The 14,113-nt window shown below is 38.4% G+C and overlaps 1 protein-coding gene across 1 annotated transcript; it reads left to right on the plus strand.

Moving 5' to 3' along the window:
• Positions 1-748: 748 nt before the first annotated feature.
• Positions 749-1,315, plus strand: LOC138906777 (uncharacterized). The gene is made up of 2 exons (XM_070196371.1): positions 749-813; positions 895-1,315. The coding sequence occupies exons 1-2, from the start codon at positions 749-751 to the stop codon at positions 1,313-1,315; spliced, it is 486 nt and encodes a 161-aa protein (XP_070052472.1).
• Positions 1,316-14,113: the final 12,798 nt, after the last annotated feature.

The raw sequence follows: 14,113 nt of genomic DNA on the forward strand, positions 1-14,113 counted from the left end.
ACTGACTGCATATGTAACAGTACAACACAGTGCACCAGTCACCTCCATTATTGGGAAGGACCTTGTACCCAAGTTGCTTACATCATTCAAGTGATGTCATCAATGTTATATTAACATTAAACCAATGACAAAACATGACTTGAACACTTAGAGAATTTACTCAAGCACTCCAAGAGTGATTGATCTTCCCGTTAACGATTCTCAAGTGCATCAAGAACAAAGAACAACACTGCTACGGACCAGTTCCCCATATCAAGTAATTGTATGTCCTTAGTTGTGTTGTAACTTTGTTAATGTTCTTACTTGTAATTCCTACTTAGCTTACTTAGAAGCATTGTGTAGGAAACACTTGTAAATCATAAACCCCTGTGTTTGTGTCTTGGCTAGAGTTAGTCAAGTTGTAAAGTCTTTATAATAGAGGTATTACAAAGTGGCTTGTAATAGGTGTGTTACAAGTTAGTGAGGGATTAAGTAGTTAATTCCTAGGTTACAATAGGTTGTAATCTAAACATTTTGCTCAGTAGTGAAGTTGAAATCCTACAAGGGTAGGTCATGGTTTTTGATCCCGTTGAGCTGGAAATTTTCCACGTAAAAACTCTCCGTGTTATTTACTTTCTGTTGCGTTTGCATAATCTGTGGAAAACGATAGAGAACCTGGTTCTCTATAGTGTTTGGTGGACCCTAGAATTCTATCAATTGGTATCAAAGCGGGTTCTTTCTATCAGGCTAACACCTATAAAAGATACTCATGGCTGCTCCACCAAACTTTGAAGAAGGTCAGTCTACCTACAGGCCACCAAGGTTCAATGGCCAGTACTATGGATGGTAGAAGACTAGGATGCACGACTTCATCATGGCTGAAGATTCAGAACTATGAGATGTTATCTGTGACAGACTCTTTGTTCCCACCAAGAATCTTGGCGACCCAGCTGTAGCCATTCCCAAGACGAGGAAGGAATTTAATAACGTTGATCGAAAGGCCATAGAAAAGAACTTTCGTGCAAAGAAAATTCTTGTTTGTGGCATTGGTCCTGATGAATATAACAGGATATCGGCATTCCAATCAACAAAAGAAATTTGGGAGGCTCTTCATACAGCTCACGAAGGAACAACACAGGTTAAGCAATCCAAGATCGACATGCACACAACTGAATACGAGCTCTTTAGGATGAAAGATAATGAATTCATCCAAGATATGCACACTCGCTTCACCTCCACCATTAATGGGCTTCACTCTCTTGGTGAAACTATTCCAGAAACAAACTTGTTAGGAAAATCCTTAGTGTACTGCCCAGTTCCTGGGAAAGCAAAGTGAACACCATTACAGAGGCGAAGGACTTGCAGAAAATGACCATAGATGAACTTGTTGGCAATCTGAAAACATATAAAATGAAGAAGAAGAAGAAGAAAAAGAATAATAATAATAATAATAATAATAATAATAAGAAGGACAATGAAAGAAGAGAACCCAAAAGGGAGAAGAACCTGGTCCTCAAGACAAACAACAATGATTCAAGTGGTGAGAATGGTGATATGGCTTACTTGACAAAAAGATTTCAGAAGATGGTTCGCAGGAATTGAGGTATTCCAAAAAGGGGAAGTTCTAGCAAGCCAAAACATTATGACCTCTATCATAAATGTGGCAAGTCAGGACACTTCATCAAGGATTGCCCTCTCCTAAAGCAAGATCAGTACAAAAAAAACTTTGACAAAGCAGCCAGGAGGAACCCGGTTCCTGATAAACGCTTTAAGAGAAAGAATGTCGCTGACAATGTTGTAAAGCAAGCCCTTGCTGCATGGGGAGACTCCTCCAGCGAATCTGAAGAAGAAAATGATCATGGTAATAGTTCAATGATGGTAGTGGAAAGTGAAGCAACTGAGTATGACTCAATCTTTGCCTTGATGTCTTAGTCTGATGATGATGAAGATGACGACAATGATGAGGTAAATTTTCTGGATGTTCAGAGAAATCTGAAATCTTATTCTCCTAAAAAACTCATGTCTTTGGCAAATGTGTTAATTGATGCTTATTACAGTCTTATAAATGATAATTATGCTTTAACTGTGGAGTTAGGAGAAGCAGAACAAACCAGAGATGACTTAGTAATCGTTGTTGTTGATTTAAAGGAAACAATTGAGAACCTGAAGAAAGAGAAGGATGCCTTAGATGAAAATATTGCACATATAGAACATGAAAGAGATGATCTAATGGTCACTGTGGTAGACCTAAAAGAGACCTTTGAGTGAGTAAGAAAGGAAAAGGAAGTCTTAGTTGAGAGAGTTGCTAACATTGAGCATGGGAGAGATAACCTATTAGTGGTGGTAGTGGACTTGACGGAAACAATTGGGGAACTTAAAATGGAGAGTAGGCCTGAAAATTCTCAAAAGAGAAAGGAAATTGCAAGTGAGGCACACATTAAGCTTGAAAGTGAGTTAAATTCAGTGAAGTATAGTCTGTGTGCTGAGCTTGAGAAAAACAAACAACTTCAGGAATAACTAGGTAGAGTGAAGAGTGATCTTGAAAAATCACTCAAGTGGACCTGGTCCTCTGATGTTATCACTGCCATGTACACCAATAATGGGGGACACAGGCAGGGGATTGGGCTCAAAAGGGAAAAGATTCCCTACAACCCTCATAGCAAGTACGTTACTGTACCTGACAATTGGCTTTGCACTCACTGCGGTAACACTGGGCACTTTAAAGAAAACTGTATGGCCAGATTTTAGTCATAGCAGAAAAATAAAGTTTTTGCTGAAAAAGTAACTACTGGTAGAGAACCTGGTCCCTCATATAAAAAACGCATAATGCCTGCTTGGACCAGAAGATCCCCCATTCACCCCTTCCCTCATTACAAGGGACCCAAACTCGTTTGGGTTCCTAAGTCTAACTCCTAATTTTCTTGTGCAGGAAATAGTGAACGGAAGCATTCTACAATGGTACATGGATAGTGGCTGCTCAAAGCATATGACTGGAAGTATAAATGACTTCCTTTCATTTAAGGCCCTGCAAAAAGGGAGTGTATCCTTTGGAAATGACAATAAAGGATACATTCTGGGAGTTGGAAGGATTGGGAAGTCTCTCTCACACTCAATCGAAAATGTGTACTACGTGAACGGGTTGAAGTATAGCTTGCTAAGTGTTTCCCAGATCTGTGACAAAGGAAACAAGGTGGAATTTGTGTAAAAAAATATGTACATTCACAAACCTAGTGACCGGTGAGGTGGTGCTAGTGGCAAAAAGATACAAAAAATATCTATGTTACTGATTTTGAGTCCTTGCAGAATGGTGATCTCAGCTATCTAAGTGTTGTTGATGATGATGCTGAATTATGGCATAGGAGGCTGAGTCATGCAAGCTTCACGTTGTTGAACAAATTGGTTAGGATAGACCTGGTTCGTAGTTTTCCCAAGTCAAGCTTTAAAGATCACAAAGTGTGTGATGCATGCATAAAAGGCAAGCAAGTCATATCCTCATTCAAGCCCAAAAAGGAAGTTAGTACCTCAAGGCCACTTGATATTCTTCACATGGATCTATGTGGACCTATGAGGGTGCCAAACAGAGGAGGAAAGAAGTACATCATTGTGATAGTTGATGTGTTACACCCCATGTTTCCATACGTGAAAGTACGCCATAAGTAAATTAATGGAAGCTCGAAAAATGAGATGTCACATCCCGCATTTTCATATGTTAAAGTTTCGTCGTAAGTTAATCGGCGTAAGTTCGGGAATGAGATTATTTTGAGATTATAAGCATTATGCTATTTCAAACAAGTAATGAATAAATTCGTGAAGGTGAGAGGGTAAGCAGATCGAAGAAAATGAATTTCGTCAAAGTTTGGCATTTTGGGGTAAAATACGGTCTGAACTATAATACCCGGTATTTATGGACTTGTGCCATACAAGGTACCACATGACCATGATAGTAAGGTGTATAAGGTGTGTTAAAAGTGAGTAGTATTTTAAGTAATTTGAGATAATTCTAAATTCTATGGATAATTGGTTACTTAATGATTTTGATGGGATAATTAACTAAGAATTAAAGTCTTTGGATTATGTTTAAGGGCCCCAACGTGGCAACCAAGAAACTTGGTTAAATATGACTCTTAAGTCATAAAATAATGTGGCACCCTTAGAGAATTATATGGATTCGTCATCTTATCATGTGGGTCCCACCTAAAGGTTAAATAACCTTCACAATTGAACTGCTCATCTCTTAAGAACAAGCTTCAGCAAGGTCCATGAATTGCAATGGCAACGTGAGTATTTCAAAACATTTCATACAAAGTTAACATTTCTTTAAGCCTTCTGCACGTAAATTGCATAGATGCATTCACTTTAGCAATGCAAGTTAATGTTTGCTTACGCCCCCTTGAAAAATTAGAAGATATAACATCACGTTGCAGAGAGATTGCATACGTGATTTACAATGGTCAGAGCTGTAATGTGATATTTTGTGATTCTAAGGAAGTACGGTGTAATCTTTCTCAAGAATATTATATGGATTTTTCCCTACTTCGATCCGCCATTACGTGTTTTCGCAAAAGACGTGTGTTAGAGGAATTTTCAAGAGAATCGGTTCAGGTATGTTAAGGCCATCCCTTCTTTCTTTTGGCATGATCTATACGGCACGAACGAAACGAGCAAATGCACCACTTTCATAAATAACTCTATTCATAGAAGTATTAGGGGTGTCTATGTTATTGATTCCCCATATGAATTACTATTATATCTTTTGTTCACGGGTCTTTGATTTTATGATATTCTGAGAAATCTTATAACGTATTTCATATGCAATTCATTCATGTATACATGTATATTGACCCATGACCAGATAGCGTTATATACGCGTATATTATATGTATATGGGATTTGAGAAAAGGTTACGACATTATATACGCACCACCACCTGATCAGCTGGTATACGTTGATGATTTGCCCACAGTGGCCAAGATGATATGATGGGATGCCCTTAGAGGCTTGATGATGATATGAACGCATATATCTATGCATGGTATGACATTTATACGTATATGCATGTCATTATAAATATGAAATGATTTACAGATCTATTCAGACATACGTGTTGAGTCTTGTACTCCATGTTTCTCTCATGTCTATTATTTACTGATTTTCATTCCTTACATACTCGGTACATCATTTGTACTGATGTCCCTTTGCCGGGGGATGCTGCGTTTCATGCCCGCAGGTCCCGATAGACAGGTTGAGAGCCCTCCAAGTAGGCTATCAGTTCAGCGGAAGATGTTGGTGCGCTCCATTTGCTCCGGAGTTGGTATTTGGTCAGTATCATTAGGACATGTATTGATTGGTATGGTGGGGCTCTGTCCCAACCTTTATGATGTTTATGTACTCTTAGAGGCTTGTAGGTAGATGTCAGGTGTATGAAAGATTGTATGGCCTTATTGGCCTATGTTTAGTGTAAGAGTGCTCATTTTGGCCTTATAGGCCTGTATGTCTTAAGTATAAGTTGGTATTTCATGTTGTATTCTACTTGTCTCACGACAGCCTCTCCAGCTCAGTTATCTATGATAGTATGATACGAAAAGATACGTTATGTTGGTACTCGATTGAGTAAGGTACTGGGTGCCCGTTGCGGCCCATCGGTTTGGGTCGTGACAAAAGTGGTATCAGAGCAGTTCTGTCCTAGGGAGTCTACAAGTCGTGTCTAGTAGAGTGTTGTTTATGGGTATGTTGTGCACCATACTTATAAGCAGGAGGCTACAGGGCATTTAGGACTGTCACTCTTTCTTCTTACTCTAGATCGTGTGGTAGAGCTCACTTGTAAGAATTCAAACTCCTAAATTCGATTTTATTCATAATACAACGATACCTATATCCAGAAAGACAGTTGGTAAGAGATATAGTTGTGGAAGAATTGAGTTAGAGGAACTCGATTTTTGCATTATGCTTATGATGGATAAATATGAGGTATTCAGCAGATCATGTGTATACTAAGATGTGTAAGCTTCTTGATGAGGATTCCTAAGGCAAGAATATCTATCCATTCTTACGGTACAAAGGAATAAGAGAATCGGAAGGTAGACACAAGTTTCAGCAAGCAAAATAAGCAATATGAAAAAAGGGTACGAGCTACCCGGCTAATGAAGATTATCACAGAAGAATATAAGCTTCTTGAGTTACCTTTAACAATAACAGAGGTATGTACAATTGGCCACACCCATCTCATTTATACCCTATGAGGGCTAACAGAAGTAGTATAAGAGAAAGCAGAATATCAGGATCTAGCTAGGGTTAGGGTAACCCAAAATGGTGGATGGATTATTAGCGTTAGCTGATATTTCCGAAGGATATTGCAAATGTGCTAATAGATCTCCTTGTGAGACGCCCAGATGGTGCACTCTAAAATAGTACAATTAGATATGAGTACTACAAAGATAGGCACTGGAAGCCTGGAAGGGATAAATATTATCTTAGTGTGACTCCCGTCCCTAGTAGAGAAAGAATGTTAGGCAAACCGAATAGCCAATAGATGGATCAAGGGGAGATAAAAGCAAAAGAATGTCTTGTTCAAGTTTTCAGAATAAAGTGATAGACATAAATATTTGCGGGAAATAAGAAGAGAATTAATGAAGCATTATGAGTAAGATGTGATACATGGATGACAACGGTAGATCAAAAAGATGACAGTATTACAGAGTCTATAGTTAAGTGAAGGAAAAGAAGAGAGGTGACATGTATTGAAACAACAAAAGAGTATAGGCCATAAAGTCATATCCTCATTTCGAGAAATAAGTTCGTGACTCCAACGCGACTACCAAAAGGAAAAATTAGACCCGAGAATAATAGAAATCAGTATAGGCACCGAAGAAGATAAACTAAACATGAATTAGGTATTGAGAGATTTGATAATGGTCGACATCATGAGAATTTCGAATTTCGTTCCGGCGATAACAGAATGGACAATAGAAGAAGATTCATGAGAAATTTAGAGAATGGTCATTCAGGAAGAGGGTTCCCTAAAACAAGCAATGGTTAAGTTTAAGGGACTGTATGTTCCAATTATACTAAGTGTCACCCCTGCGAGTAAGGAATTTTGTTATCCTTGGTACAGAAGGATTACCGCAAGGCGAGTAAAGGTCATCGATGATGTGAAAAGACGCCAAAGATGAAAAGGTAAAACATCTATAGGTAGATCATCGTAGCTCCTACTCTTAGTACTTCCCTAAAGGGGGGAATATGGAGTGTTGTGGCATTAAGTCTGAATTAAATTGTTCTAGTAATTATGGAATGGTAAAGGAAGAATGCGATAAAAATAAAAAAAGAATGAGCTTGCACTTACACAAATCCTACAGATATGCTATGATTCCAGAACATTATTCAAGCACGACATCAAGGAGAGGAAGTAAGTGTTTCTGCCCGAGATGTTATTGATAAATAAGGAGCCAGTGCGAGACGTAAGTTAATGCAAAGGAAATAATCCAAGAAAGATTACACGGAAGGTTGATATGAGAATGGGCCAACGAATAGTTAGCAGTTGATTCAGGAAGAGCCTAGTTATGTCTAGACAAGAGGATACAGATAAATCAACAGATCGTGCAAGATAAACACAGTGAACCCCAACATGGAGAATTCAGTCTCGCAGGTATGCCATTGTGATTCTTGAGATATATTCAGATAGGAGTTGGGATAGTAAAGGTACCGTATGAGTGTTACCGAAATAAAAGAGAGTCCCACTGGGAAGACAGTCAAAATATCAGTTCAGAAGCAACCCTACAAGCACAAGGACGTGGAGGTAAGTAACTACAGATAATTATAGGTGAGGAAGGACATCAAAAATTCCGTTGAGTATTCGATGTAATAAGCTCGCAGCTTTACAAGAGTCAGAGGGTCCTTAAGTACTACAATGAAAGACTAGCTGAGGAAATAAGAAAGAAGGCTTCAACCTAAGCACAGTGACCTAAAGAGGAAATGGTCTTGTAACAACAATCTCACTACAACATTGTATGCACTCCATAAGAAAGTGGCACCTACCGTGGCTAATGAATGGGAAGTAAAAATCAAAAGTAATATTCAAGATCATATGGGTTGTATGGAATTCCAATATGTGTGGGCACTAAGATAAGCCAAGTATTCACGCAACAAGTGGCAGAACGACCAGGAAAAGTAATTGCTTACATTTAAAGAAAGTTGAGAAGGAACGAAAGGAATTATTCGATCAATGATCCAGAGTTAGTTACATTATGAATGCACTTAAGATTTCGGAGTATTATCCATGTAACATATATGTTGACAATCATACAGCCGTAGAAGACTCCGGTATAAGTTAAAAGAAAGAATTGAGTCCAGGCCATAGACAAAGGGTTGAATTGTTAGAAGGTTATATCATGGATATTCCATAGCGCCCATAAAAGTCTAAAGTAATAACTAATACCATGAGCCGCAGATCGAAAGATATCTTAAGCCAACATAAAGGTTGGTCAGAGGGAATAGGAAACTAAAGAGTTACATCAACTAAGTAAATCAGGAGTCTGATTATTGGACCCAGAAAATTATAGGCATCGTGATTGAGAGCATTGCAGGATCACTCTTGATATCAAGGGTAATAGACAGATAGTACAACAACCATATTCTATAATATCTATACGACAAAGCCAGTTAGAAGAGTACCAACCTCATAAAAAGTCAGTATGAATCTCCCACCGAATTGTGTTTGCATCAAAGGTGCAAGTATTATTATAGAGCTTCAAGTCGTGGAGGTGAATTATACCTATGTGGAAGGAAAGTCATGAAAGGGATAGAAGATGTGATGCAAGATTTTAAGGTAAGTAAGGTAAAGGTGAACAACGTACGAGATACTCAGGTGCAGAAGGTTGTGAATAATCTGTACTTCAGATAGTAGGCTAGAAGTGCAAGGATTCAATATCCAAGAATGATAGCGGTTTTGTCAGTGGCATATCTTCCAGCCTATAGTTTTTAAGTATCGAGAGGTATAGTTAAAAGAGTAAAGAGGAGTTTGAGATGATGTGATGTCTCGCTTGATATTCCAAAATAACATAAGGGAATCTATGGCGCAAGCAAATTGAAGAAAGGTTACGAATAGTATAAGTAGACATGTATAGGTCGCAAGCTAAAGTATGGTAAAGAGGCAAGGTTTTAAGAAGACATGAGTATGGATAAGAAAGGGCGAGTGAGAAGGTGATGAGACAGATAAGTTCTCAGGATTAAGCCCATGAAAACAAGAGAGCTAATGGTTTCTCTAAGTTATAGAAAGTTCAGTATAGCCTGAATAAACTCAAAGGAGTCTAAGACTAATAGCATTTAGAGGAGATGGAATACTGCCCTGGTAGTAGAATAAGGGTGTAATTATGATAGATAAAGGATGACGTTTGGGCTTTCGATTGAGTAATGATTTGAAGAAAAAAATGGATTTAACGGATGGCACAAGATTAAATACGGTGAATCACATTGGGATGCTATGAAATACGGTTATGGAAGTACGGTATCTCCCCAGGTGGATCAGGAAAATCACTTCAAGTGTTCTTCGATGCAGCATGAGCCCTAGTGATTACGTAAGAAGTTTCAAATTATCAATGGTAAATTGTAGATCAACATTGAGGTAAATCAACAATGGATGAATAAAAGTTACAAAGTATGAGATGTGATTAGGCCATCAGTCTTAAGATGAGCAGTAATGAAGAAGCGTTAAAAGACTTAGCTTTATGCATATAGGATGAGCAACGAGAGTACCCTGGAGTTTAGTAGCAGACCTCAGTAACGATAAATCGAAATAAGAGTTATAGGATAGTATGGCCTACCTAGATGTAGTAAAGCTAATGACGCCCAGAGGGACAGCTTGTCATATTTCTGTATATGTTCACAAAGTGAGGCCTTGAGATTGGCTAAAGGTTGGAACGAAGAGTCGCATAGGCGCACATACAATAAAAAAGTCGTACATGTTGCATGACAGAAGGTAGCAAAAGTTACAAGATTGGAAAGATTCCAACCACAAGTATTGGTGTGAGAAAGAGGCCTAAAGGGGGGAATGCCTTAGCTTTTGGATTTATTCAAATAATAATTGCCTAAACGGATAGAAGAGTATTAAAGTATTCGCAAAAGTTATGGGCTATGAGAATGATAAGTGCATCAGTCAACATTCGAGGACGAATATTCCAAAGAGGGGAATGATGTTACACCCCATATTTCCGTACGTGAAAGTATGCCATAAATAAATTGATGGAAGCTCGGAAAATGAGATGTCACATCCCGTATTTTCATACATTAAAGTTTCGTCGTAAGTTAATCGACGTAAGTTCGGGAATGAGATTATTTTGAGATTATAAGCATTATGCTATTTCAAATAAGTGATGAATAAATTTGTGAAGGTGAGAGGGTAAGCAAATCGAAGAAAATAAATTTCGTCAAAGTTTGGCATTTTGGGACAAAATACGGTCTGAGCTATAATACCCGGTATTTATGGACTTGTGCCATACAAGGTACCACATGACCATGATAGTAAGGTGTATAAGGTGTGTTAAAAGTGAGTAGTATTTTAAGTAATTTGAGATAATTCTTAATTCTGTGGATAATTGGGTTACTTAATGATTTTGATGGGATAATTAACTAAGAATTAAAGTCTTTGGATTATGTTTAAGGGCCCCAACGTGGCAACCAAGAAACTTTGTTAAATATGACTCTTAAGTCATAAAGTAACATGGCACACTTAGAGAATTATATGGATTAGTCATCTTATCATGTGGGGCTCACCTAAAGGTTAAATAAACTTTCTAATTCACAATTGAATTGCTCATCTCTTAAGAACAAGCTTCAGCAAGGTCCATGAATTGCAATGGCAACGTGAGTATTTCAAAACATTTCATACAAAGTTAACATTTCTTTAAGCCTTTTGCACGTGAATTGCATAGATGCATTCACTTTAGCAATGCAAGCTAATGTTTGCTTACGCCCCCTTAAAAAATTAGAAGATACAGCATCACGTTGCAGAGAGATTGCATACGTGATTTACAATGGTCAGAGCTGTAATGTGATATTTTGCGATTCTAAGGAAGTACGGTGTAATCTTTCTCAAGAATATCATATGAATTTTCCCCTACTTCAATCCGCCATTATGTGTTTTTGCAAAAGATGTGTGTTAGAGGAATTGTCAAGAGAATCAGTTCAGGTATGTTAAGGCTATCCCTTCTTTCTTTTGGCATGATCTATACGGCACGAACGAAACGAGCAAATGCACTACTTCCATAAATGACTCTATTCATAGAAGTATTAGGGGTGTCTATGTTATTGATTCCCCATATGAATTACTATTATATCTTTTGTTCACGGGTCTCAGAAAAATACGTATTTGATAAAGTTTATCCGAAAGGCATATTGATTTTATGATATTCCGAGAAATCTTGTAACGTATTTCATATGCAATTCATTCATGCATACATGTACATTGACCCATGACCAGATGGCATTATATACGCGTATATTATATGTATATGGGATATGGGAAAAGGTTACGGCGTTATATACGCACCATCATCTGATCAGCTGGTATACGTTGATGATTTGCCCATAGTGGCCGAGATGATATGATGGGATGCCCTCAGAGACTTGATAATGATATGAACGCATATACCTATGCATGGTATGACATTTATACGGATATACATGGTATTATAAATATGAAATGATTTACAAAGCTATTCAGACATACGTGTTGAGTCTTGTACTCCATGTTTCTTTCATGTCTATTATTTACTAATTTTTATTCCTTACATACTCGGTACATCATTTGTACTGACGTCCCTTTGTCGGGGGATGCTGCGTTTCATGCCCGCAGGTCCCGATAGACAGGTTGAGAGCCCTCCAAGTAGGCTATCAGCTCAGTGGAAGATGTTGATGCGCTCCATTTGCTCCGGAGTTGCTATTTGGTCAGTATCATTAGGACATGTATTGATTGGTATGGTGGGGCTCTGTTCCGACCTTTATGATGTTTATTTAATCTTAGAGGCTTGTAGACAGATGTCAGGTATATGAAAGATTGTATGGCCTTGTCAGCCTATGTTCAGTGTAAGAGTGCTCATTTTGGCCTTATAAGACCGTATGTCTTAAGTATAAGTTGGTATTTCATGTTGTATTCTACTTGTCTCACGGCAGTCTCTCCGGCTCAGTTATCTATGATAGTATGATACGAAAAGATACGTTATATTGGTACTAGGTTGAGTAAGGTACCGGGTGCCCGTTGCGGCCCATCGGTTTGGGTCGTGACACCATGACTACTCCAGATTCACTTGGACCTTGTTTCTTAGAACCAGGGATGAAGCTTTTGAAGTGTTCATTTGCTTTTATCAAAAATATCCAAGTGAAGATGGGTAATAAGGTAGCTTGCATGAGGTCTGATCATGGGACAGAGTTTGACAATGCCAAATTTGATGAGTTATGTAGTTAAAATGGTATCATTCACTATTTCTCAGCTTCAAGAACACCTCAACTAAATGGTGTTGTGGAAAGGAAGAATAGAACTCTTGAAGACATGGCAAGGACAATGTTGATTGGCAGTGGGATTGCAAAGAATTTCTGGGCAGAAGCTTTCAACACCGCTTGCTACTTAATGAACATGTGCATGATCAGGTCCCTTCTGAACAAGACTCCATATGAACTACTGAATGGAAGGCAGCCCAAGCTGACACATCTAAGGACTTTTAGGTGTAAATGCTTTGTTCTCAACAATGGAAAGGAAGCCCTTGGAAAATTCGATGCTAAAAGTGATGAAGGAATCTTTCTGGGATACTCATCTCAAAGCAAAGATTACAAAGTATACAACAAAAGGACTCAATGTGTTGTGAAAAGTATACATGTGATCTTTGATGAATCTTACCTCTCCTGTGAGAAAGATAGACACGCTAATCAAGATGGAGAAGCTTTATCCGTTCCAGGAGAAGTTATTGACATGGCAAATGGGAAAGAAGACATGATGAGTCATGTAAAGGAATCCAGTGAAGATGATGAGAGTACACCTCGTTCTATTGGAGAGGAACCTGGTCCCCTGATCACACCAACTGAAGCTGAAAAAAGAGTTGTTGATGTAGTCCAAGGTACTCCACTTGCTGAAGTAAGAAGCGCCCAAGAACCTCAGTTAGACATACCTGGGTCCTCTGCCAATGAGATACAGGTACCAAATTGGAAGCACAAAAGCTCTCATCCTCTTGACAACATAATCACCCCTCTTGACTCAGGAATTCAAACCAGATCAAAAGCAAGAAACTCACTTGCCTTTTCAGCCTTTCTTTCCTAAATAGAGCCCAAAAGTATCAAATAAGCGTTGAAAGATGCAGACTGGATCACAGCCATGCAAGAGGAGCTGCATCAATTTGAAAGAAATAAGGTATGGCACCTGGTTCCTCGACCTGCAGATCGAAATATCATAGGGACAAGGTGGGTATTCAGGAACAAACGTGGTGAGTTTGGAAATACAACAAGAAACAAGGCAATGCTTGTAGTTCAAGGCTACAATCAGGAATAAGGGATTGATAATGATGAAACATTTGCTCCAGTTGCTCGAATGGAAGCTATTAGAATTCTTATTGCCTTTGCATATTATATGGAGTTCACATTGTTCCAAATGGATGTCAAAAGTGCATTTCTAAATGGCTACTTGAAAGAAGAAGTTTATGTCAAGAAGCCTCCTAGATTTGAGTGTCACGAGCATCCTAAGCATGTATTCAAGCTGGACAAGACATTGTATGGGATAAAGCATTTTCCCCGGGCTTGGTACGAAAGGTTATCAAAGTTTCTTCTAGAAAATGGCTTTACAAGAGGGAAAATTGACAACACTCTTTTTCTGAAGAAACGAGGGAGGAACCTGCTCATTGTTCAGGTATATGTTGATGATATCATTTTTGGAGCCACAGCTGACTCTCTTTGTGAAGAGTTTGCAAAACTCATGGGGAGTAATTTTGAGATGAGTATGATGGGAGAATTAAATTTCTTCCTCGGACTTCAAGTGAAGCAATCTCAAAAGGGAACAATGATAATTTAGCAGAAGTACATCAAGGAGCTGCTAAAAAGGTTTGACATGGAAACATAAAAAGTTATTGACACTCCTATTGCCACAGCTACTCGTCTAGAC

This window comes from Nicotiana tomentosiformis, chromosome 1, assembly GCF_000390325.3.
Source record: "Nicotiana tomentosiformis chromosome 1, ASM39032v3, whole genome shotgun sequence".
Classification (NCBI taxonomy): domain Eukaryota; kingdom Viridiplantae; phylum Streptophyta; class Magnoliopsida; order Solanales; family Solanaceae; genus Nicotiana; species Nicotiana tomentosiformis.

Coding starts and splice junctions, on each gene's coding strand:
- LOC138906777 (XM_070196371.1), top strand. CDS start 749: ATGGCTGCTCCACCAAACTTTGAAGAAGGTCAGTCTACCTACAGGCCA. Junction 814..894: donor CCACCAAGGTTCAATGGCCA/GTACTATGGATG, acceptor TATCTGTGACAG/ACTCTTTGTTCCCACCAAGA.